General features: G+C 38.3%; 1 protein-coding gene across 6 annotated transcripts in view; it reads right to left on the bottom strand.

Moving 5' to 3' along the window:
- Window positions 1–1,657: 1,657 nt before the first annotated feature.
- Window positions 1,658–26,523, bottom strand: part of ctnnd2b (catenin (cadherin-associated protein), delta 2b) — a 125,848-nt gene continuing 100,982 nt past the window's right edge. For 4 of the 6 annotated variants that reach the window (XM_055201992.2, XM_055201994.2, XM_055201998.2 and 1 more), the window contains 9 exons: window positions 24,065–24,250; window positions 21,097–21,291; window positions 15,004–15,154; window positions 10,924–11,149; window positions 10,719–10,803; window positions 10,016–10,142; window positions 5,725–5,856; window positions 4,320–4,396; window positions 1,658–3,823 (listed from right to left, as the gene is read on the bottom strand). In XM_055201992.2, the coding sequence (XP_055057967.2) occupies window positions 3,578–3,823; window positions 4,320–4,396; window positions 5,725–5,856; window positions 10,016–10,142; window positions 10,719–10,803; window positions 10,924–11,149; window positions 15,004–15,154; window positions 21,097–21,291; window positions 24,065–24,250 (1,425 nt within the window). In that variant the 3' untranslated portion in view covers window positions 1,658–3,577. The remainder of the gene's footprint in view (window positions 3,824–4,319; window positions 4,397–5,724; window positions 5,857–10,015; window positions 10,143–10,718; window positions 10,804–10,923; window positions 11,150–15,003; window positions 15,155–21,096; window positions 21,292–24,064; window positions 24,251–26,523) is intronic. The other 2 variants (XM_055201993.2, XM_055201995.2) reach the window with 1 other exon arrangement.

Raw genomic sequence — 26,523 nt, 5'->3', positions numbered from 1 at the left:
GTGAGTTTAAAATGATCAACCTGGCGTACATACAGCCTATGAAACGTCATTTATTGCCCGCAGCAGATTCAGTGTCCATACCGTAGGACAATACCGTGTCAATGTCGAAATGCTTCTCTGTGGGGAAAATGGTAATGATACAGTGGTGATGAAACTCTAACAGGAGCTCCCAGATCACCGGGCTGGCCTTTGATGGCCATCTAGAAATTCGATCAAAAATACAATAAATTGGAAACTCACACCAGTACCTGGTGACAGAAATCTCTTATGTGTCTGGAGAACAAAAATGCCGTAAAACCAAAATGATGCATCCAAAATCTGTGCTGTTCAAGTGTTTTCCTATTATGAAGTACATTTCCTATTACAGCTTCTTTTTTAGTTTTTTAATGAAAAGACTTTGGATGCAAATACATTAAACCAAATTTGGCAATACAGCACATGACAAGTAATTTTCAACTCAACATTGGGTCAAAAAAACAGGGTTCCCACACCTTAGTTAACTTTAAATTCAAGGACCTTTCAAGGACTTTCCAGGTCCAATACCCTCAAAATCAAGGACTAAATTTCAAGTAAGAGCAAGGTTACATCATGTTCCCTTTAAAGATACATTGTTACAGTTCCCTTTCGAGGGAACTCGTGCTGCGTCACTGCAATGACACTTTGGGGACGCCTCCAGGGGTAAGTGTGTCTGAATGTGTATATCAAATTCAACCAATGGTGAGGCTTAACGACAAAGACATGGTGATGCAGGAGCCAGGAAGTACACTGTAAAACCTAAAAGTTAACTCAACTCAAACCATTTAAGTAAACCGGTTGCATTATTTTTAAAATGTTCACACTACTTAAATATAAGTGCATAATTTCACATGAGTCAAGTTCACAGTACTTACATTTATGTGTTTTAAAACTTAAATGCCCTAATGCAACCGGTTTACTTAATTGGTTTGAGTTAAGTTAACTGTTAGGTTTTACAGTGTATATCGCTATCTGAAATATCGCCAAAGACAGCGTTACACGGACACAGGACGGATGGCAAGAGAGACGCAGCGTCTCGTTCCCTTCTCAGGGTACAACAGTTACACACGTAACCAGAGACGTTTTCATGTGTCAAACACAATTGTGCAAAAAAGCATTTTGGTATGAATCAACATTCGCATACAGAAGATATAAGCATTCAAGGCGAACAGTTTAGCACGTGTGCTTAAAATGTCTAGAATTGAATGATATTATCCTACACTACACAGGGAATAATATGGAATTTTTTCCAGGAAACTTTTTTAATAAATAGATTCAAGCACTTTCAATGACCTGAATCTTGTATGTATATTTTTAAAAACTTCCCAGGGCCTTACATTTTTTTCGCCCCAGATTCACAAACTTACAAGGATTTCAAGGCCCCGTGGGAACCCTGAAAAAAGGGCAAACTCAGTCTGTTGGGTCATATTTTAACCTAAGTTGGGTTGCTTCAACCTAAAATGCTACCAATATGTACCTTTAAAGTACTATTATGCACTCTTTGGGTACAAAGGTGTACCGTCCCAGTGACAACTTTGTACCTTTATTTCTGAAAGTGTTGAATTAAGTGTAATAAAGCAGATCCCCCTCCCAGGCCCTGTATGAAAACTGAAATGAAAGAAATAACTAGGACAAAATCACAAATGATTCTCATTTAGTTTATATAGCAGTTGCAACCTGGCATTAAAAAGGTTCACAATTCTCTCAAACACTTTGTCTAGCAACAGTAAAAGTTTTACTTACATCTTCAATACAGGTTGTCTGATATGTCTACTTTGTCACAGATATTTTGCTTGTTCTCAGACGTTCACTATCGATGGTGCTGAAAAATGTGTGAGTTCGGGGATTATCTTGAAACCTTGCATTTGACAATAACCTCTCTAAGTTTCAAATGACACGAAGGTAAGACCAGGGCTTATTAACACGCTTCTCAAAATCTGCCAATCTGATAGGCGTCACTGTCCGTTCTCAATTCGATATGCTCTGCTCAAGGAATGTTCATCGATCTTCTGCAATAAGCAAAGTTAAGATGACCTGAGATAAGATTACAATGAGAAAAAAAGGTGCATCTTTTCATCTGGAATACATTTTACAGGAATCAGCAAGATTATTTTCGGGGGCATCCATTTTACGAAACGCATTCAAACCGCTTTAACAAGGTAGCAACGTAAGCAAAAGCATTGATTTAGCACCTTTTTCTTGAAACTTTATCACACTGAGCCCTGGTCTCACCTGTTTCACATACTGTAGCAACAACATGACAACAGGAGGTCAACATCTGGATTAGAAATTAAGGTGAACGTAACCCTACGCTTTTTTTTTGAACTAGCATTATTTTCCTTGCAATGTTTCTGAATTAGGTGACATCCACATCTGCACATTAAAAAGTATATATATATTTGCATTTATATAATATATATTCATACTCTATTGACAGATTTGTCTACGATGAACTTAAGAACCACTGATTTCTGGAAGGAAAAAAGCAGATTTTGCAAATGTCTATTTTTTACAACACAGCGTAAACTAATTGTACATCTTTGGAGGGAAAGTAGCTTTCGAAGACCGTGTCCCTCTGTTGTCATTACAGTGCGAATGCTGTTGAAACACAAAAAAGCATTTACAAACGGGCGTCGATAGAGCCGATGACGTGCCGCTTAAACGCAACGGCAGCTCTACAGCACCCCTTGGCTCAGGGATTACCACATTTGGCACATTTTACAAAACTAAGCACAGATCACTCATTAAACTGAAGAATGACCTTTAGTATGACTGGGAGAAAAGCGTGTGTGTGTGTGTGTCTAAAACTGTCAAGTAGAGACAAAAATTGACAGATAAACCCGAAAAAGTTTTTACGGTTGGTGGTAAACTCAGCCCAGGCAGTGACGCTCTGTCATTCGGTATTTTCAGTTTTAAAAAAATCACATCAGAGCAAACTACACCTTACTTTCTGCTATTTATGCTGGAGTTTTACCCTCTCTTTCTCTGTTAAAATACAGGAAAATAAAATGATACATTGAGCCACGGGGAGGATACAGTAGTCTCTGCGTAATATACACAATGCACCTTGTATCTACATCTGTAATATACAACAAGTACTTTACACCAGACTTAAGAAGTTAAAAAGGAGATACAAAAAAACAAGCAAATGAAAAATAAAAGAGATACAAAGGCTAAGAGTGTGAGATAGCACTCCATAAAAAGCGTGACTTAACATAAGTAAATGTCGTAAAATGTGTGAAAACTACTTTCTGAGCTTGTGTCAATTGTTTTTTTTCTTGTGCTTCGCGTAAACGTCAGATCTCCGCGGCACACAGTTACCGCTTTTCCGTTCCCTCCGCTGCTTCGAAAAAACCTCAAAGTTCCAGCGGTCCGTCAGTAAATCATTTCTTATTCTCTTAAAAATCTTCTCCCTCCGATCCTTTTCCTAAAGTTGGACGCCCACTCTCGTGCCGAACCAAACTGAAGGTAAATGTGTGTGAGATGTCTACAAGTGTTCATGCACATGCTGGGCTGGTCCGTGTGTTTGTCTCGTGTCCGTAGGCCAGCCTCCAGCCTGTCTCTACACCCAGGAGTCTGGCGAGGCAGGGTAGTGGCTCGTCTCGTAGTTGAGTTCACTGTATGGGCGAGACGCTGAATAAAAGTCCACGTAGTTCCCTGTGGACTTCAGTCCCAGATGCATGGGGCCGTCTCCGGGAGGCGGGGGGCGTTTGTGAGCTTGGTCCTCGTAGTACGGCTCCTCAAAGTTGGCTCCTGGAGGAGTCTGGAAGGGAGGATAGGCCTCTGGGGGGTTGCCTTGAGCGGAAACCTGACAAAACGAAAGAGAGTGAAAAGCTGCTCGGGAGACAGCAATCCTCAGCAATACTTTTGAAAAATAAGCACATAAACAATTATATACGTTGCCTAATGAAGCCTTTACATGGAGTGGAGTCGCCTCATAGGGCCGACATCATGTTGAGATCACATGATCTGCCAAATGCTATATTATCTGGATACATTTGCTCAACGAATAAATGAATCATGGCTGACTGTACAAATACATTTCCATAATGCCACCAGTAACTACATCTATTTACATTTACGCATTTGGCAGAGGTTTTTATCCAAAGCGCCTTACAGTGCATTACAAAATATACATCTTTTATCAGCATGAGGTTCAAACCCATGACCTTTTGCACTGTTAACGCAATGGTCTATCAATAGGAAAACTAAAAAGACATTAAATAACACTACAAGGCAACTGTATTTTTAAAATCTTCTGAGAATAAGAGCTATATACCATTTGTAACCTATGAAGGACTTACCTGGTTATGTTTGATGTCATCCCCAGGAGACATGTAAGCACCTCTGAACAGTGTCGATGTGCCACCAGAGATTTGAGCTGAAAAGACAAAAAGTGAATTATGTAAATTTACAAAGGACTGGAAGGTACTTTGACTCCTTCTCTGGGTTTGTTTGCAGAAGACAGACAATGTCTGCTTGAAACAGAGTTCATGACTTTTCTTAAAGGGACACACCACTTTTTTGAAAATATGCTCATTTTCCAGCTCCTCTAGAGTTAAACATTTGATTATTACTGTTTTGGAATCAAATCAGCTGATCTCCAGGTCTGGCGCTACCACTTTAGCATAGCTTAGCATAATCCATTGAATCTGATTAGACCATTAGCATGGCGCTAAAAAAAATATTTCAATATTTTTCCTATTTAAAACTTGACACTTCTGTAGTTACATGGTGTACTAAGACAGACGGAAAAATTAAAAGCTGTGATTTTCTAGGCAGATATGGGTAGGACTATACTCTCATACTGTGGCCGGTTGCATAAAACTTTAAGACTAGTCTTTAAAGTTAGTCATGAATTTTTTCCTTCAAGACTGATCATAACTGTTTTAAGTATGTTACATAGAAAGGTAGATTGGTCTAATTTAAATCCAAATAATACGACTGATTAGCCCTAACTAATTGCTAGTTAGTCAGAATAATTCTTAAGACGCAGTCTTAATGTCACGGCTATGTTTATGCAACCGACCCCTGGTGTAATAATCAAGGACTTTGCTGTCGTAAAATGGCTGCAGCAGGCGTAGTGATATTACGACTGCCCGAAACTAGTCCCCTGCTATTGAAATTAACCAAGGGGACTATTTTCGGCTGCGGCGTAATATCACTACGCCTCCTGCAGCCATGTTACATCAGCAAAGTCCTTGATTATTATGCCAGAATTAGAGTATAGTCCTACCCATATCTGCCTAGAAAATCACAACTTTTAATTTTCTGTCGGTCTAAGTAAACGATGTAACTACAGAAGAGTCAAGTTTTAAATAGGAAAAATATCCAAACTCTTTGGTTATTTTTTTAGTGCCATGCTAATGGTCTAATTAGATTCAATGGATTATGCTAAGCTAAGTGTTACTGCCAGACCTGGAGATCGGCTGAATGGATTCAAAAACTATAAAAATCTAATATTTAACTCTAGGGGAGCTGGAAAATGAGCATATTTTCAAAAAAAGTGGAGGGTCCCTTTAAGATGAAGACTTGGGTGAAATATCAAACACCTTTCTGTGGAAAAAAAAATGTCTGCATCTCATAGCTAAAACAGCACATCCTAGTATTAGCACGATACTCATTCATGGCCTTTGTATAAACCGTCTTTAAGTCTGTCGATCATTTAATACAGATCTGTTAACCTCTCACTCTGAACTGCAGTCTTACCTGCCATGGCATCTTTTCTGGAGGTGTGCTCGCCTTTGTTTCCATGGTAACCAGAATTGTTTCCAGTCGACTCGTAGTCTGTCTTCCTCTCCTTCAAGCTCATCATTTCCCGAGGGGAGGTGGGGGCACTTGCTGAAAACACGACGAGACAGCCAGTATTGAGTAAGGGGAAAAAGCCTGCCTATATGTTTGTCGTGCTGAAAGCGTCCTGTTAATTCTTGACACATTTGAGAGTACAATGAGATCTCATTCCATCAATAGATCTTTTATTTTACATAAAAAACACATTTACTGTAATGAGGCAATTCTCTTGCTGCATTTCGAGGCAAACAGGTGCCAGGCTCTGTTCCTAATTGTGTAATGAAATTGGTCAGGTAATTGATTGTTTTTTGCCCGAGCATTGTTCGCGCTCATTTCTTTCGGCTTTATTGCCAGGTTTGTGTTTCGAGAAAACTAAAGGTAGCTTAAATAAAACTGTCGATCAGCTTTCTGTCTGGGAAATGATTTGTAAATTTTGAGAATTTAATAAATAATGCCAGTCGATGAGAACAAAAGCAGGTTTACGAAAACATTCATTAACAAACAGATTAGTTATAGTAGATTAGTTAATGAACATTAAAAAATTAATATATGAAAATACATAAAATATAATAAAGTAAATGACAAAGGCATTGTATAATTTTTTCAATACAGCTCCTACACTGGGTTGTTTGAACTCAAAGTTCTGGGTTGTTTCAACCCATTGTTGGGTCAAATATAGACAATTTCTGGGTTAATTTAACCAGCCCATTCTCATGAAATGCATATAAATAGCACACATTGTGAAAAGTCGTGCAATACATAAGGCAAAATCTAATTTTGCGTGCATATGATACGCCAGTCCTTCCCATTCACTTAAAGGGATAGTTCACCCAAAAATGAAAATAATGTCATTAATGACTCACCTTCATGCCGTTCCAAACTCGTAAGACCTCCGTTCATCTCCGGAACAAAGCCCTAGACGTTTTAGATTTAGTCCAAGAGCCTGTTGACCCTTCATTGAAAATCTATGTACTGTATACTGTCCATGTCCAAAAACGTAATAAAAACATCATCAAAGTAGTCCATGTGACATCAGTGGGTCAGTTAGAATGTGTTGAAGCAAAGAAAATACATTTTGGTCCAAAAATAACAAAAATTACAACTTTATTCAGCATTGTCTTCTCTTCCGGTTATGTTGTGAATTGCATGCGTGAGACTAAAGTCATGTAACTGCAGTGACGTGGATGACATGTTATCCTTAGACATGTTTGTGAAGTTTTTTTCCCCCAAACTTACAGCGTGTGCCTCCCTTAGACTGTAAACGAAGCCCGGGTGTACAAAAACAAACAAACAAAAAACAACAGCTGGGGGGCACCAGATAACACGTCAGCCACGTTGTATGTCATCCGCGTCACTGCAGTCACGTGACTTTAGTCTCGTGCATGCGCCTCACAAAAGAACCAGAAGAGAAGACGATGCTGAATAAAGTTGTAATTTTTGGACCAAAATGTATTTTTGATGTTTCAACACATTTTAACTGACCCACTGATGTCACATGGACTACTTTGATGATGTTTTTAATTCCCTTTCTGGACATGGACAGTATACCGTTTGTAGATTTTCAATAAAGGGTCAACAAGCTCTCGGACTAAATATAAAACATCTTAAACTGTGTTCCAAAGATGAACGGAGGTCTTACGAGTTTAGAACGACATAAGGGTGACTCATTAATGACACCATTTTCATTTTTGGGTGAACTATCCGTTTAATACGACACATCTTCCCATGCCACTCCATGCATTGGCTTCTCATTATTTGATATATTTGATATTTACCATTGTTGTTGGGGTTTGGGGTTAGAACAAATTTTTTTTAACATAAAATGACATCCAAACCACATTTCTAACCCCAACTCCAAGAGACCATGGTTTAAAAATATAAAAAAAAATAAACATATATATTAAATTACATACTAAAGCAAATCCCAAAACAACCCCAAACCAAAGTAAAAATGGTTAAAAAAAACGAAAAAATAATGATAAACCAATACATAAAACGACATGAAATAATGCGCTGTATTAAGTAAATGGAAAGGACTAGCGTATCATAAGCATAATATGCTTATCATATGGCGTTTATTTACACTATTTATACGCATTTCATGAGCATTAGTTAATTTAACCCAACAGCTGGTTTTGTCCCTTTTAAATAAAGTTTATTTAATGAAGTTTGAGAGGAGCATGGTCATGTGATCCAACCAATCAGCGTGAAGAGGTGCCTATAAATTGCCGTCCTTCACCTCTGTCCCTTGACAATTTTTTTGCAGCATCCCTCCTCAACCCCATCACCTCACTCTAAGCTAATTTCATCTATCCCAGTTAAAGAGGGGGGAGTAGCTACTCTGGGTTTGGACAAAAATTCCGAGCTCAGATCCCTCCCCTCTGAGAGCATGCCAAATATGCTTTCTCTCATTTCCTATCGATTACATGTTAATGCGAACTGGTGAACGTTGATTAAAAAAAAACATAAATGCATCGGCTAAATGCCTAAATGTAAATGTAACAGCTTTTGTATGTTACTGTATGTGACTTCAAACAAATCAAAATAAAATGTAATATAAAAAAAATCTGCCTTTAGAGAATCACCCGACATCATCCTCGTTTATGCAAAAAAAGACAATGATTTCTTATAAAATAAAATGCATAACGTTATCATCCTTAATTGGATAATTATGTAATCAGACTCTTCCTGTTTACAGGTTCATACCTCAGCATTTGCACAAAGCTCACAAAATGGTACATATTTGTCAGCTGTTACCAAGCATTGAATTCAGTTCCCTAAGAAAAATGCAATTTGCACAATTTATAAAATGTAAGATTTAGTTTTGTTAATCTCATAAAATATAAGGATATTATCATCATAATGTGACCCTGCCTGTGAAAACCCACCGAAAGTCATTTTTATAGATTAATCTTTTTTATATATTTTTTTAACATAAAATCATCATAAATAATGTAAAAAACATTAAACATTCAGTGAAAGTATAATCTTGATATGTTTAATATTGACTGAGTAAAATTATGTCAAAGAATGAAATCAATGATTGAAATCAAACTTTGATGCTCCTAATAGATTACGAGACTTCAGCCTGTATTTCAGGGATATGGTCACATATTTATTTTTACTGCATTCTAGTGTAACCAAAACTGTCATCAACACATCAATTCTCTTTAAATGCATGTTCACAAAAGAACCTTCAAAGTTTTCTTTAAAAAAGTACACTGCAAAAAATGACTTTCAAGAACAATTTTACTTAGAATTTTGTCTTGTTTTCAGTAAAAAATATCAAAAAATTCTTAAATTAAGATGCTTTATCTTGATGAGCAAAACGACCCAAGAAAATACGTCAAATTTTTAGACCAAAAATATCAAATTTAAGTGAATTTGTGCATAAAACAAGCAAAAAAATCTGCCAATGAAGTAAGCAAAATTTTCTTGAACCTTTCTTGAATTTAGTGTTCAAGAAAAATTTCATTATATTTTTGCTTACCCCATTGGCAGATTTTTTTTTGCTTGTTTTATGCACAAAATCACTTAAATTTGATATTTTTTCTAAAAAAAAACTAGATGTATTTTCTTGGGTTGTTTTGCTCACCAAGAAAAAGCATCTTAATTTAAGAATTTTTAGATATTTTTAATGAAAACAAGACAAAAATACTAAGAAATGGTTTTCTTGAAAATCATTTTTTGCAGTGCAGTACAAAACCAAAACTGGCAACCTAAGCATTATAAAAAAAACACTTATCTCAGATTAAAGTTGACATAGCGCAAGTAAACAGTGTATAACTGAATGAACTTAAAACAACGTTTCTCATCCGAGACGTGACAAGAGAACAGACAGTGCCGGCTAAACAAAGCCTGGCTTAATGAAGCAGAACAGCCTCTTCTGTAGCACTGTGTTATCAGAATATACACACAACAGTGACACACAGTACAGAAATACTGTACTCTGTGCCCCCATCAGGTAAATAAATACCAGAATGTACCCTGATCACAACAGCTGTGTTCCTTATTTGACCACATAATGGCATAAAATACCTCACATGCACTTGCGTTTGTCGTGTTCATGTGCTTTTTATAGCCCAGAGTACAATTACACCCCTAATCTACTTCTGAGCTAAACATACAGATGTTGATGATGATGGAGGGCAAAGGAAATGTCAATGCTATCACCCGCTGTCAAAGAGGAGTAACATGGAGCGGCTTTTACCTGATCGATTATTGGGCGAGGTTCGCACAGGAGAGATAGATGGAGTGCGAGAAGAGGAATAAGGCCGTTGTCTGTCTCTCTCGATTGTAGATGAAGAGCCAATGAAGTGATACTGAGAATAGCCGTCCTGTCATCACAACAGATAGCAGTCAAAAGAGAAACGTGATATGGTATGACAACCTGATGTCTATCTACTGTAGTCTGACATGGCAAAGAATGCAAAATATATCAGTATCCTTAAAACATCCCTTAAATAAAAGATACAAATACATCATTCCAATCTAAAATGCTTTAAAATGATTCAAACAAAGATGCCATTCAACCCTCCAAAATAGCCAGCGTAAGTCGGATCAATGCTGGATAATGTAATCCTGGTTTAATCTAGTTTATGTTTCACACTACTTATATACTTTATTTTGTGTTTATAACTAGCCCTGAGGATTCAGATTGTATGATTTCACACTTTTACAACTTATACACTGCAATGTCGGGATCAAACAAAAGTGATTTTTATAACCGGGTTCATAACAGGATTATAAACTCCTTATTAAAATTGTGAAACTTTGTTTTACTTGAGGTGAAAAGGAAGGGCATGAAAATATGATAAACCAAGGCTTAACACAGCGAGCAAATCTGTCAAGTTTGTTCGGACTAACTGGCTATAAATAGCTGTGAGAAGCGTGAGGTCGTCTGAAGTCCCTACCTTTTTATAGAGGCTTCGCAAATCTCTGTACTGCCACATGCTGTTGAGGACTTGAGATGCTGCTTTCACCACTTTTGGTGTGTGTCTGCCAGGAAACATAAAGTGAAGGCAATTCTCTTTTATTTTTATATTTTAGAGAGCACTGTTAAAAAAGGCTACAAAATATCAATATATATTTTATTTTAGCACCCAGCTAAATACGAACTTGTCTCCTTTGCTGCGGGCAATTCCGATGAGTTTCTCAATGCCACCCGCATCACGCAGGGCCTTGGTGTTCTCCATGTTTTTGGTGATGACCTCGTGCAGAGCGCAGCAGATCGCAGTGATGGTGTCATCAGACATGCTCTTGCTGGGGGTGCCGCTGGTGCCAGTGCTGTTGTTATTGTTGCCACCCGGCAGACGGTGGACTAGATCCCTCATGGCATACTTTCCTTGTTTTTTTAGAGTTGAGATGAATAAAAAAGAGGAATAGGAGTATTGTTAACAGGGGTGTGAAATGGCCTTACAAATTATGCTTAAAGCAGTGGTTCTCAAACTGGGCGGCGGGCCCCCATCGTGGGGTGTGAGATGGTCCCAGGGGGACCCCAGTTTTATGACATTTTAAAAAATACAATAATTTATCATAAATTATGTGTAATTAAACCTAAAAAAAACACATAAGACTACTAACCAACAGCACTACATTGTATCGTTTAATAAGTTTGAGATTGTTTGTCATGTCATGAATTTTCATTGGGGGATGCACCAAACAGAAGGAGGAGGGGTGCATGCCGGAAATATTATGAAACGGCAAGTACAGTATCTAGCCAAAACATACTTGCGTCAAATAAAATTTAACTGGTATTAAAACGGTTAATAATGACCTAATGTATCACTGTGCGGCAATCACCCTAACTAATGCAAGCATGTATAAAACATTCAGTTGCTGTTCACAGTCGGTCAGGGACTATTTTTTCTAGCGGGGGAAGGCTTTTAGTGGTTTTATTTCATGAAAGTTGCACTATTAGAGGTATTTTTTTTGCTTTAATATTTGTATTGTGGAAACCATTTATACAAAAAATAAGGTACATGAGACTAGTGCTGCAGCGTGAATACATCACGACTAAAGGATGTTGTTTAGCACGATACGAATACATATCAGCCAATAATCGTTCGATAAAAAAATAAGTTGGCCGATAGTTTAAAAACAGTCAATAGTCGTGGCCTATATATTTCCTGTCAACTAAAAGAGAACAAAGAAAATGCAATGAATTTGAGCTCTGTGTATAAATAAAGGAAAGAAACATCACTAGTTTAATGGTCATATATGAATGAATAACACTCAGAAAATGTAATCTCGGAATTTAGTTATTACAAGTTAATATAACCACCAAACTATTACACTGTGTTACAAATTATTATGCACATGCCATTTTTGTTTATTTTCCAATACAGTCCGTAAGTTTACAAATTTTATTTTACCCTCAACACTTATATGACAGTGTGGATGTTATTCTATTTAAATTAAATTAAAATGTCAAAAGATGCTTTAATGCCTTGAAAAATATGCAAAATAAGCTGTTTCAAATTATTATGCAGAATGTACTTTAACCAAATTATTAATGATATAATGGATTATATTGACCCAAAAACAGATATCTGTCAAATGTGCAGCATGGACACAAAACAAACATTGTCCTAAAAACAAACACAATGTAAAATAAATAATGTATTTACACAAGTTACATAATAATAATGAGCATATCTTTGAAATGACTTTAACTCTACCATTCATTAAACTTGTTAGTATACAAGTATAAGTTTTGTATTTATTTCACTTGAAGACGCTAGTATTGCATTTCTAAGTTGATGTTTTGAATTATAGTGCTGTCCGACTCACAGATCTTTCATATAATAATGCTACACAGGCTCTTAATAGGACTAAGGTCAGAGGATGATAGTGGTCACACCTTGATTTCTTTCTTAGTTTATGCCCATATTAATTAAAATAGGCAGTGATGCTTTTTGCAGCATGGGATGGTGTATTATCCTCCATGAAGGTAAATTTGTTTCAAAAGACACGATTCCCTTTATATCCCATAGTGAAAAAACATCTTTTAGGAACTCTTCTAGATGTCCTTTTGACCCCCCCTCAGGGACCCTAAAGGGACCCTACCATCTTACTTCCAAATATTCCAGCCCAAGCTTTATGCACTAAAGGATTTTGTATTAAAGGGATTCCAGAGACACCAGCAGGTTTAAATACATCTTTGCCTCTTAAAGGGACACTTCACCCATTTGCATTAAGCTTTGTATAGTTAGAACCCCAGACATGTTTTTGAATGGTCGGGCATCTTTTCCTCAGTTTCGGCTGAAAGAGGAGAAATACAGATTTCAATGTAGCACTTCCTTCTTTCAATGATGTAAAAATCATCATTTTGCATCATTGAAAGCAGGAAGTCCAATATCTTTGTTGAGGGGGTGAGACTACAAACACCCCTTTGCTCGGTCAAATAGGCATCAAATTCGAAATGTATGTTACATTTCGACTACAAATATGACACACTTTCAATAAAGATTGTTTCTACGGGTGAAATGCTCCTTTAACGGTGGCTTTTTATTGCTGCCTTTTCCTAATATTTTCCTAAAAATATATATTTTAAAAAGCCTTTATAAAGTCGAATCTTTCTGTACTGTCTGTGAATCACTCATAAATCTTATAATAGTTAAATTATTTCTGTTTAGGTCCACCAAATATAAATTGTTATAGGACATAATTTGTTTTTTTAAGATGCACACTTTTTTGTCTTTAAAAAGATCTTTTTCATACCTATATTGTATGAGAACTACAACTTGCATAATAATTTGAAACAGCATATTTTGCATGTTTTTCAAAGCACTAAAGTATCTTTTGACATCTCCATTTCATCCAAATAGAAAAACATCCGCACTCTTATATAAGTGTTGAGGGTAAAATAAAATTTGTAAACTTACTGACTTTATTGGAAAAATAAACAAAAATGGCAAATGTGCATAATAATTTGGAGCGCAGTGTGGTATCGGCAGATATCAGTCTGAATAATTGACTATCGGTAGCCTATCGGTGGAATTTTTTTATATCGTTGCATCTCTAATTAAAATGGATTGCTTCAGGTCAAAGACTACAAGTTGTGATGTCCTTTCACAAGGGACAAAAACAATAATTGTAGCCAATTATGTGATATATTAATATGAATTTTATTACATTACATTTATGCATTTGGCAGATGCTTTTATCCAAATCAATATGTATGATGTGTAAAATCAATATGCATGATCACTGGTCTCAAACCCTAGATCAGAAACGCTGTAGATGTTCAACTATTAGATGTTTTAAATACAATGCAGGTGAGCACAATTAAGTACACTTGTATTCAGGTTCAATAGTGCTCAAGTTAAGCACAAATTTCCACAAATAACATTTAAGCACTGTAGTGAGTTAAAACAGTAAATTGTTAAGTCAGAGAAGCAGAGATCTTTTCTGTATTGCAGATATTGAATTCAGATTTGCGCATCTGACATTCGATCGCAGGGATTGAGATTCTCCTGTGGACATTCAGAGCTTTTTAAACGTGCTGGGGGGGGGGCTGCCGTGAAAATATCAAACCCTCTGATATACCCGCATCATTACACTGCAGCTCGCTCACACTTAAATGTGACCATGAAATGCTTATTCCTCCCGGGAGCCGATTCTCTCCGCAACAACCCGCGTTAGCAAACCGCTTTCCACCGGTATGCACTGAAATTGCACGACATCCCATGAGCTCTTGCAGCTTTGCCTGCTACATTATTGATTCATTAAATGATGGAGGACATTTGTACGGCACTATCCGTAATTAACCCGCTGGATCGGTATTCCGGGATGGCATCTCGACATTTGTACAGTTTTACGATCTTCCTCTTGCCCTACATTTCTCAGAAGATTCACACGTCTTTCGACTCACGCGGGGCCAAGACTAGACTTGAAAGAATGAAAGCGGTTGCCATGGAGACACGGAGACCCATCAGAATACACAAACTATTATAAAGATCAATAGTCTCTAGGTGTCACGAGCAGCTATTCAAACAGTGCCAACCCGACTCACTTGAGAACGCAATAGCCGACTCGAAATGCTACAAAAATGCCTTCCTTGATACACACCTAAGACGGATGAATTCAAACGAAAGAAAATATTTCTTGAAAGGCCTTTACCTTGTAAGTTATTTAAGGGTGTGCGTATTCGCTTCTGTTGGAGTCAAAGAGAAAATGTTAGCATCCCAAACATACCTATAAGTTCCTTGTTCCTGACATCAAGGGCCATGTTTCGGAGAGCTGTAGCCACAGCACACACCACTCGGTCATTGTCTATTCTCAGCAGCTCCACCAGAATCGGTAGGCCTTTCTCTTTCCTCACTGCTGCTCGAATATACACCGACCACTACAGGTACAGAAACAGACAAAAGCAATTGGTAACCGGAGAACATGTGCAACCATGTCTGTGAAATGCTTGGCTAAAGTCTCAATCCAAGTATGAGATTTGGAGCATCGACGTTTCATTTCAATCACTGACATGACCTTACTCAGTCATTATTAAAGATATCAAGGTTATATACTGTATTCACAGAATGTTATGTAGGATGATTTTATGTAGAAAACAGTAAATCACAAAAATGACTTTCGCTGGGTTTTCACAGACTTGGTCCCATTTGATTGCTCAGAGGTTACCGAGAGATTTCCAATTCTTAGATTAACTTTTGTAAGATGTTTCTTCTGAAATTGCGAGAAAATAAATATAAACCAAATATTGGCATACTCGCCCTACTGAAAAATCCAGATAAGACCAGCATAAGCTGGTGAGCTGGTTTTAGCTGGTCTCCCAGCTTGGTTTTAGCTGGTATTGCTGGTGTAGCAATCTGGTCTAGCTGTGTTTTGGTCACTTTTTAAGCTGGTCTAGCTGTGTTTTGGTCACTTTTTAAGATGGTCTAGTTGTGTTTTGGTCACTTTTTAAGCTGGTCTAGCTGTGTTTTGGTCACTTTTTAAGATGGTCTAGTTGTGTTTTGGTCACTTTTAAGCTAGTCTAGTTGTGTTTTGGTCACTTTTTAAGCTGGTCTAGTTGTGTTTTGGTCACTTTTAAGCTGGTCTAGTTGTGTTTTGGTCACTTTTAAGCTGGTATAGTTGTGTTTTGGTTACTTTTGTAGCTGGTCTAGTTGTGTTTCGGTCACTTTTTAAGCTGGTCTAACTGTGTTTTGGTCACTTTTAAGCTGGTCTAGTTGTGTTTTGGTCACTTTTTAAGCTGGTCTAGTTGTGTTTTGGTCACTTTTTAAGCTGGTCTAGTTGCGTTTTGGTCACTTTTTAAGCTGGTCTAGTTGTGTTTTGGTCACTTTTTAAGCTGGTCTAGTTGTGTTTTGGTCACTTTTATAGCTGGTCTAGTTGTGTTTCGGTCACCTTTAAGTTGGTCTAGCTGTGTTTTGGTCACTTTTTAAGCTGGTCTAGCTGTATTTTGGTCACTTTTTAAGATGGTCTAGTTGTGTTTTGGTCACTTTTCAAGCTGGTCTAGTTGTGTTTTGGTCACCTTTAAGTTGGTCTAGCTGTGTTTTGGTCACTTTTTAAGATGGTCTAGCTGCGTTTTGGTCACTTTTTAAGCTGGTCTAGCTGTGTTCTGGTCACTTTTAAGCTGGTCTAGTTGTGTTTTGGTCACTTTTCAAGCTGGTCTAGTTGTGTTTTAGTCACCTTTAAGTTGGTCTAGCTGTGTTTTGGTCACTTTTTAAGCTGGTCTAGCTGTATTTTGGTCACTTTTTAAGATGGTCTAGTTGTGTTTTGGTCACTTTTCAAGCTGGTCTAGTTGTGTTTTGGTCACCTTTAAGTTGGTCAAGCTGTGTTTTGGTCACTTTTTAAGATGGTCTAGCTGCGTTTTGGTCACTTTTTAAGCTGGTCTAGCTGTGTTTTGGTCACTTTTTAAGCTGGTTTAGCTGTATTTTGGTCACTTTTTAAGATGGTCTAGTTGTGTTTTGGTCACTTTTCAAGCTGGTCTAGTTGTGTTTTGGTCACCTTTAAGTTGGTCTAGCTGTGTTTTGGTCACTTTTTAAGATGGTCTAGTTGTGTTTTGGTCACTTTTCAAGCTGGTCTAGCTGTATTTTGGTCACTTTTTAAGATGGTCTAGTTGTGTTTTGGTCACTTTTCAAGCTGGTCTAGTTGTGTTTTGGTCACCTTTAAGTTGGTCTAGCTGTGTTTTGGTCACTTTTTAAGATGGTCTAGTTGTGTTTTGGTCACTTTTTAAGCTGGTCTAGCTGTATTTTGGTCACTTTTTAAGATGGTCTAGTTGTGTTTTGGTTACTTTTGTAGCTGGTCTAGTTGTGTTTCGGTCACTTTATAAGCTGGTCTAACTGTGTTTTGGTCACTTTTTAAGCTGGTCTAGTTGTGTTTTGGTCACTTTTTAAGCTGGTCTAGTTGTGTTTTGGTCACTTTTTAAGCTGGTCTAGTTGTGTTTTGGTCACTTTTTAAGATGGTCTAGTTGTGTTTTGGTCACTTTTTAAGCTGGTCTACTTGTGTTTTGGTCACTTTTATAGCTGGTCTAGTTGTGTTTCGGTCACCTTTAAGTTGGTCTAGCTGTGTTTTGGTCACTTTTTAAGATGGTCTAGTTGTGTTTTGGTTACTTTTTAAGCTGGTCTAGTTGTGTTTTGGTCACTTTTATAGCTGGTCTAGTTGTGTTTCGGTCACCTTTAAGTTGGTCTAGCTGTGTTTTGGTCACTTTTTAAGCTGGTGTAGTTGTGTTTTGGTCACTTTTTAAGATGGTCTAGTTGTGTTTTGGTCACTTTTAAGCTGGTCTAGTTGTGTTTTGGTCACTTTTTAAGGTGGTCTAGTTGTGTTTTGGTCACTTTTTAAGCTGGTCTAGTTGTGTTTTGGTCACTTTTCAAGCTGGTCTAGTTGTGTTTTGGTCACCTTTAAGTTGGTCTAGCTGTGTTTTGGTCACTTTTTTAAGATGGTCTAGCTGCGTTTTGGTCACTTTTTAAGCTGGTCTAGCTGTGTTCTGGTCACTTTTAAGCTGGTCTAGTTGTGTTTTGGTCACTTTTTAAGCTGGTCTAGCTGTGTTTTGGTCACTTTTTAAGATGGTCTAGTTGTGTTTTGGTCACTTTTTAAGCTGGTCTAGCTGTGTTTTGGTCACTTTTTAAGATGGTCTAGTTGTGTTTTGGTCACTTTTAAGCTAGTCTAGTTGGGTTTTGTTCACTTTTTAAGCTGGTCTAGTTGTGTTTTGGTCACTTTTAAGCTGGTCTAGTTGTGTTTTGGTCACTTTTAAGCTGGTATAGTTGTGTTTTGGTTACTTTTGTAGCTGGTCTAGTTGTGTTTCGGTCACTTTATAAGCTGGTCTAACTGTGTTTTGGTCACTTTTTAAGCTGGTCTAGTTGTGTTTTGGTCACTTTTTAAGCTGGTCTAGTTGTGTTTTGGTCACTTTTTAAGCTGGTCTAGTTGTGTTTTGGTCACTTTTTAAGATGGTCTAGTTGTGTTTTGGTCACTTTTTAAGCTGGTCTACTTGTGTTTTGGTCACTTTTATAGCTGGTCTAGTTGTGTTTCGGTCACCTTTAAGTTGGTCTAGCTGTGTTTTGGTCACTTTTTAAGATGGTCTAGTTGTGTTTTGGTTACTTTTTAAGCTGGTCTAGTTGTGTTTTGGTCACTTTTATAGCTGGTCTAGTTGTGTTTCGGTCACCTTTAAGTTGGTCTAGCTGTGTTTTGGTCACTTTTTAAGCTGGTGTAGTTGTGTTTTGGTCACTTTTTAAGATGGTCTAGTTGTGTTTTGGTCACTTTTAAGCTGGTCTAGTTGTGTTTTGGTCACTTTTTAAGGTGGTCTAGTTGTGTTTTGGTCACTTTTTAAGCTGGTCTAGTTGTGTTTTGGTCACTTTTCAAGCTGGTCTAGTTGTGTTTTGGTCACCTTTAAGTTGGTCTAGCTGTGTTTTGGTCACTTTTTTAAGATGGTCTAGCTGCGTTTTGGTCACTTTTTAAGCTGGTCTAGCTGTGTTCTGGTCACTTTTAAGCTGGTCTAGTTGTGTTTTGGTCACTTTTTAAGCTGGTCTAGCTGTGTTTTGGTCACTTTTCAAGCTGGTCTAGTTGTGTTTTGGTCACCTTTAAGTTGCTTTTTTAACTTTCAGTTTAGGCCAGTCAAGAATGAGTTTGAAATTATGTGCTGTTCAGACTATTTCCTGTTTACCTGTTATAAGGCTTGTGATTGGGTTAAGAAAAATAGACGTAATTTCATGCGACAACGCATTACTTTACAGAGAGCTTACGACCTACTAGCTACGTTCTGCCTTAAGAACAAATGATGCAACCGAATAAAGCAAAAAGTTAGTTATAAACTAGCTAGTAGTTACAGGGTTCCCACACCTTAGTTAACTTCGAATTCAACAACTTTTCAAGAATTTTCCAGGTCCAGTACCATTAAATTCAAGGACTTTATGTGGGGACACATTTCAAGTGAGAGCATGGTTACATAGTGTTATCTTTTAAGATACATTTTTATAGTACGGAACTCGCGCTGCGTCACTGCGGTGACACTTTAGGGACGCCTCCAGAGGTAAGTGTGTCTGAATGTGTATATCAAATTCAATGGTGAGGCTTAACGACAAAGAGAGGGTGACGCGGGAGCCAGGAAGTATATCGCTATCTGAAACATTGCCAAAGACGACGTAACAGGGACACAGGAAGTATGGCAAGGGAGACGCAGCATCTCATTCCCATCTCAGGGTACAACAGTTACATACGTAACCAGAGACGTTTTTATGTGTCAAACACAATTATGCAAAAAAGCATTTTGGTATGATTCAACATTCGCATACACAAGATAAAAGCATTTAAAGTGAACAGTTTAGCACGTGTGCTTAAAAAGTCTAGAATTGTTATTATATTATCCTACACTACACAAGGAATAATATTGTTTTTTTTTAGAAAACATAAAATAGATTCAAGCACATTCAATGACCTGTATCTATGCATGTATATTTTCAAAAACTTCCAAGGGCCTTGAATTTGGGAGCCCGGTTACTAAGCCTCTAGTTTGGACTTTACGTCCCAGTTTAAGTAAGAACTTACGAACGACTGGTGCAACCCTACCCCGCTGACCCACCAACTTGACCAGCTTTGCCAGGCTGGGAGGACCAGCTTAGACCACCTACTGCCACCTTAAACCAGCTACCATGCTGGTCTTTGCTGAATTTTTCAGTAGGGTGATGACATGAAAGATATGCAACTAAAAGTGGAAAGATCATAACATTTGGTTTCAAAAGAATCTGAGGAGAAAAGTTTAATACCGTTCAAACAAAAACCTCTAACTTCTCTCCACACTTTGGTGTTAACGCAAATCTGAGCACAGTTTGTGAAATTGTTAATCTCTTCTGAAACTCTCTGATCTCTTCTGAAACATGAGCTTACTACTGTAGGTTTTCTCGGGAGTACACAGGAGTAGGAGACATACTGCAGTAAAAAGTCTCCATTTGCTCTCAATTTCATTTCATTGCTGCCTAGTAGAAACAACTGATAAAAAGCCGATCTCATTTGTTATTTTGATTTCTTACAAAACAATCAAAGTACACAGACGGAGCAAAATTGCATTCACTGGGAATTTTGTGTCAATTTTCATAGTAATGTGTAATGTGTTTTCTTTCCCTTTTCTGTAAAGCGTTCTAGCAGTAATTGAGGTTAATGGAAGATAAATTGATAAATATAACACTGAATTGGAGTCAGTCTCTACACTTTCGTAACTTTGCATGGGAATCTTAAACTTAAAAAAGCTCTAAATATGTTTCCAAATAGAAGATATGAGCTATTTTTAATTTGTTTACCAGTGACGGCCGGTGACGTCTCTTCTGATGGGTGTGAATTCAATGTGAGTCAAAATACACACCTGTCAAAAGGGTTTATGATAAAACATACGCTGAAGTTCACAAAAAACTCGCAGGACACTAACTTAAAACTAAACTCTGATTACACATGAGATCAAGCGAGTATCTGGCAAACGCAAGCGTCTCTTTTATCATAAACCCCTTCGAAGCGTCTGCAGCAGGCACTTATTTTACAATGACGCATAATGCAGGTTCACATGACATGCCGAACACACATTTTGACATGACTAGCCACACACATGACAGGCTAAATACATGTTGTGATGAGCTTTCCATCGTGCGCCCTCGCAAAAGAAGTCACTGGCCGCCACTGTTTTTTACTCACAATAGAGACTTTGCTTTAAATTTACAGTTTAACATCTCAAAGTCTGTGTTAGACGGCTGCTTGCCTTTGAAATACCATTAGTGTGTGCTTGTGTCAGTTATAATGGTGGTGGGTGTCAGAGCCGATTTGGTTGGTTCATGGCTCTTAAGGTGCAGGGTTACTCACAGGTTTTAAGGTGGGGCCTACCTTCCAGCTACCCGCTGCCAGGTTCTGTAGAGCCCCAGCCGCTCCCTCCAGGGTGTCCGGGTTTGAGCACTCAGATAGCAGAGTGAGATAAGGTTTCACTATGGATGGGTGCCATAGCATCTGCAGTCCTTTAGGTGGATCATTGGAGTCTGGGAAAGGCCCAACACCATCCCACTAAAAGCAGAGGTAGAGTACATGTAAGTCTTATTAAATAATAATAAAATAATTTAAATAGAAAAATAATAACATCACTTTTATTAGTACACTTACACAAAAATTGCCACAAGCCAAATGTAAATTTAAGTTGCTCCAACAAGCCTCACAGCTTAGAGCGATGCTCTCGCCAAATATCAAGATTAACCCATGATTTACTCACCCTCAAGCAATTCGAGATACATATGTCCATCATGTTTCAGATGAACACATTTGGAGTTACAGGGGGGAAAATAAGTATTTGACAAATGCTTTTCAACGATAAGATTACGAAGATCTTGAGAGAGTACTTTGCTTTTACCCATCATGAAGTCTTTCCTGGGTAATGAGAAGCCTTTATAGGCCATCAATTAGGACTAAAGCAGTTGATATCAATTAGTACTGATAGGGGGCAGGTTTTCTCTCTCAATACTGACAGATTTCAGGTGATCTCCTGGCTTTCTATGCCATGTTGCACCTTGTTCTCTTCATGTGTTCAATACTTGAAGAGTTTGGTTCCAAAACGCAATAAATCCATTTTGACAAATTTCGGTAAAAACGTGTTTTCTATACCAAGAAAGTGACAAGATGAAAACCACTATTTTCTGTTACAAACTTTCACATAGCATCTTTAGGTTATAAAAACATAAAAAATTCAAATCCATAACTTGATTTTCAAAGATTTATTATAAAAACGAATTATTTTTTCCACAAAATGCAATAAATCCATGACACTTTTTTTCCAAAATGCTATAAATCTATTCAATCAATGTATAAATGGCCATTCATCTTTGCCATGATATATTCATTTAGTTGAACAGTGATATACACTGATAAAAAATAAACATTAATGGCATTAATCAAAACACTTACTTTGTCATATTAAGATCACTGTCATTGCAGCGGTTGTACTTGACTCCGTTGCTTAGCATTTTTCAAAGCGATCAGCTATAAAATGTTTTGGTCCTGCTCGATTTTCGTTGACTTTGAGTAAAATAATGTAAAGTTATTCATAAGATCCCCTGGCGTCAATGTGTTAGCATGAGAAGCTTGATGCTGTCGGGAGATAAGCACCAGTCTCCCGAGTGCTTCGCGTAAATTATTAGATGTTGATGACAATCTTTCCCGTCACAGAAAACAACCACAGGTTTATCAATGCCATTAAAGTATTATTTTGTTTTGTTTGTTGATCACGAAGTACAAAGTAACTTAGATGAGGAAAACTAGGACTCCGTGTACTCAGCGCGCCGCCATGTTTGTTTACATTGCGTGAATGGTCCGCTGTAATTTCTCGAATGGATTTATTGCGTTCTGGGTTTATTGCGTTCTGGGAAAAAAGGGAGAAAAGATGACAGAATAACATGGCGGATATTGGATTTTGCGTAAAATTAATTATTTACGTTTAAATACTGACCTGATATAATACTGATTTTGGCAGTAACTCATTTTTTTCAAAAATGGCGTTTATCGCGTTTTGGAACCAAACTCTTCACTTATTCCCAGTGTCATTTCACTTTATTTATTATGACTCAACTTGTATACTTAAATGTTCTGATTTTTTTGTATTAATTCCACTTAGAAATCCTCTTACTCATAAAAATGCTGATGTGTCAAATACTTCCCGCTGTATTTTAGCAAATGTCTATGCTCTTCCAAGCTTTAAAATGGAAGAAAAGAGGGATCAGGAAACAACTTCTGACTTTAAGCACCCCCAAAAGTGCATCCATCCTTCACAGAAGTTACCAACACAACTCCAAGGGGTTAATTAAGTCCTATGCAGGTAATCGACGCAATTGTTTAAGAAAAATATCCATATTTCAAACTTTATAAACTATAATAACTAGCTTCTGGTAACAACTGCATCTTGGACTCAATTCACTGCGCAACGTACCTATTGCAACCAATGCTCACTATGCTAAAATTCGAAATAAATAAAAAGTTTGAAATATGGATGTTTGTCTTACAAAATCGCATTGATTACCTGCAGAAGTCCTTTATTAACCCATTGTAGCCATGTAGATTACTTCTGTGAAGAATGAATGCACTTTTGGGGGGGTTTAAAGTGAGAAGTTGTTCTCTAATCCCTGTTTTCTACCATTATAAAGCTTGGAATCGCAAGGACATTTAATGAAATAACTCCAAATGTGTTCGTCTGAAAGATGATGGACATATGTATCTCAGATTGCTAGAGGGTGAGTAAATGATGGGGTAAATTTGATATTTGGCTGGAATATCCCTTTAATGCATCAAAGCATGTGCATTTACTGTTAAACCATTGCTTTAACATGGCTTTAGTTATAAAAACAAACAGTGGCTGTACCACAGTGCACTTTGTGCTAGTGTATACATGCAGATATATAAAAGAAGCAATGAGAAACATTAATCTTTGAATCTAAAAGCTGTTGTTTAGGATACAAAGTAATTAGATCGAGCAAACTCATATGCGCTATCGTGCAGCCAGATGTGCATTTGCATCTTTGTTAAAGAACAGATAAATCCAAGACAATTTAGTTATTTAAAAGCTACAATGCAAAGCAATGCCACCTTTTACCTCGCCATTCATCCCATGCAAATGCTGAACAAACACCCCCGATGCCCTATCCTCGTCTGTTTTCAGAAACTAAATGAAATCAGCCTGGAATATAGGTAATTATCCACTGTAGTAGGACGAGTGTCGACGCAGGCGACCCGTGCGCGAATGCTGCTAAGTGATGCTAATTGCCACCAGCTGCAGTGATAAAAACCCCTGGCCCACCTGATCGTGGCTCTTCTTTTTCTTTTTCTTCTTGCCCCAGCAGCCGGAGCTCTCAGCATCCTTGCCGCTGGCATCGGTGCACAGAACCCCGTCCAGCTCCTCCGATCCCATCTGCTGGCCTTGAGACGTCTCCGCGGCCAGCCTGTACGACAGGTTTCGTAGGATACACACGCAGTTCTCGATAGTCTAGAAAGAGTGGGAAAAACGGTTTTAGATCGCAAGTCCACACAGAAATACTCGAGATTCTACCTAACTTCCAATATTATTTTCTAGATTGTGCCTGTCTTAAAATGCTGGCTTTGTAGGCACCTCACTAGGTTTTAAAATGGAAATATGTAAATGTCTTTTTCTTTTTGATAGACAATCTATCCTCTTTGTGTGCTCTGAACTCTTAATAGTCTCCTGTTCGATGAGTCCTCTGGACGGACTCCAGTAGAGAGCTGAAGAATTAATCCTATTGTGATGAGCAGTGAGGCAGGGAAAAACAAAGAGGACGACTTTGATCTAGTAAATGCTTCCAGAGGGATTAAATTCTGACAGTCTCAAACTGGTTCTCATAAAGTATTATGCAGGAAACAGAGACCCCTCAAAAATCAAACAAAACACAGACTTGATATAAAGAAGTGGGTTACTGTGCAACTTAATCTGTGTAATTACCATAAACCTTTCGTAATAGCAACCAAAGCTATAAAGAGTTATACAGTAAACGCAATAAATGCAATTATAGGAGTGACAAAAACTGTCTAACAAAAACATTTATTATGCTTTTGGAAAAACTTGGATAAGTATTGCTGGTCTGTATTATTACACAAGTTGGAAGACCTTATCACCAGTATACAGTGGCGGTTCTACACGGAGGCCAAGGGTGGCCCGTGCCTCTGTAGACAAGTCCCTGGCCACCCCTGTGGCCACCCCGTGCCAGTGGCGGTTCTACATGGAGGCCAAGGGTGGCCGTGCCTCTGTAGACAAGTCCCTGGCCACCCCTGTGGCCACCCCGTGCTGACCAAATAAAAAAGTATACATTTATTTTGATTTTACACGCGACCGCCAAAAGCGTAACTAATCCGACGCATAACGGTCTAAACGGGCAAATTAGAGCGGCGCACCCTTTTTATAATGAACCGTTATGTTTTTATTACCTTAGAATGAGACATTTTTATCTACATACACAGAGGGTCCCCTTACGTGGAAGTCGCCATTTTGTGACGGCGTGAAGCCCTTAACAAACAAACTGTTTTTACTAAATTGTCTCTGAAGATGACATGTTTGTCCGGTGGCAGCTACCGTAGCTTCTCCATGCGTTTCAAAAGCGAGGGGTGAGCAGTGGAGTGAGCCATTGGTTGCAATTCGCAACCTCACCACTAGATGCTGCTAAAATTTACACACCGCACCTTTAAATCATTGTGCCGTCACTCTCCTGCTGCTCTGTACTGCGCCCTCCAACTCATGCCGAGCAAGGAGACGAACGTCCCCTGCCCAACATGTTGCATAAACATTGTCTTAAAAACGGGGCGTGTGATTTTTAAAACACACTTTGGAAAAGGGAGTTGGATCAACTACCAAAACACACTTGTAGCCAATCAGCAGTAAGGTGCGTGTCTATTAACCGACCTCGTTGCCTGGGTTGCGTATATGTGTGGGGCGGGTCTATCAAATGAAAGTCCAGATTCTATTGGGGTAGGGGCGTGTTTGTTTAGGTGATTTCAAATGTTAACATTGGCTTTCAGAGATCACGCACCCTGCCGTCTACCCTGCCGTCTAGTTTGCCGCTTGAACAGTTTGAATGCATTCGCGCGTGTAGAGCGGAGTAGACGTGTGGAAAAAGCAAGCATTTGACGCGCGTCAGAGGCAAAATCCGCTTCTTGTGGGAGGTTCAAGTGTACGCGGTTGTCTGTTTGCAAGATGACTGATGTTGATTGTGCATTTATCGAGAAAGTTACCAGTTTGTATTTGGTCACCTTACTATAGGAGGAAAATAAATGGCGCGGGTCGATAAACGTCACGTGACTCAAAAGTGAAGTGTGTATTACAACTTACCAGGTTGCCCAATGTCCTCACTGACACTCTTCCAAGTGAGGTCCTTTTTATTCCTGTCTCCTCTATAGAAATAAAACTTTATAGCTGACTGCTTACGGACAATATCAAGGGTTGGTTGAACGCGGCGCGAAATTCCGCCAAAGTTCACATTTTTCAACTCGGGCATCAGCCGCAAATTCACGTGAACCGTAAAATGCACAAAAAGCACCAGTCACGCGTACCGCGCACAACGCTCTATTCGCGCCTTTCGCGTGAGCTAGACGCGTGAATGAGGCACAAATGCGTCTTCCGCACCGTGGCAAATGCCTCTTCCGCGCCGCGGGACCTCCGCATCTTCACATTGACTTAACATTGAATCACTCGCGCTTCACGCCTCTACCGTGGTTGGTGTAAACGCAGAATTAAAGTTTCTTAAGGTGGAG

The sequence above is a fragment of the Misgurnus anguillicaudatus genome, chromosome 2, assembly GCF_027580225.2.
Source record: "Misgurnus anguillicaudatus chromosome 2, ASM2758022v2, whole genome shotgun sequence".
Classification (NCBI taxonomy): Eukaryota; Metazoa; Chordata; class Actinopteri; order Cypriniformes; family Cobitidae; genus Misgurnus; species Misgurnus anguillicaudatus.
Note: the sequence above shows the minus strand (reverse complement) of the source record. Positions and strands in the feature narration are given on the sequence as shown.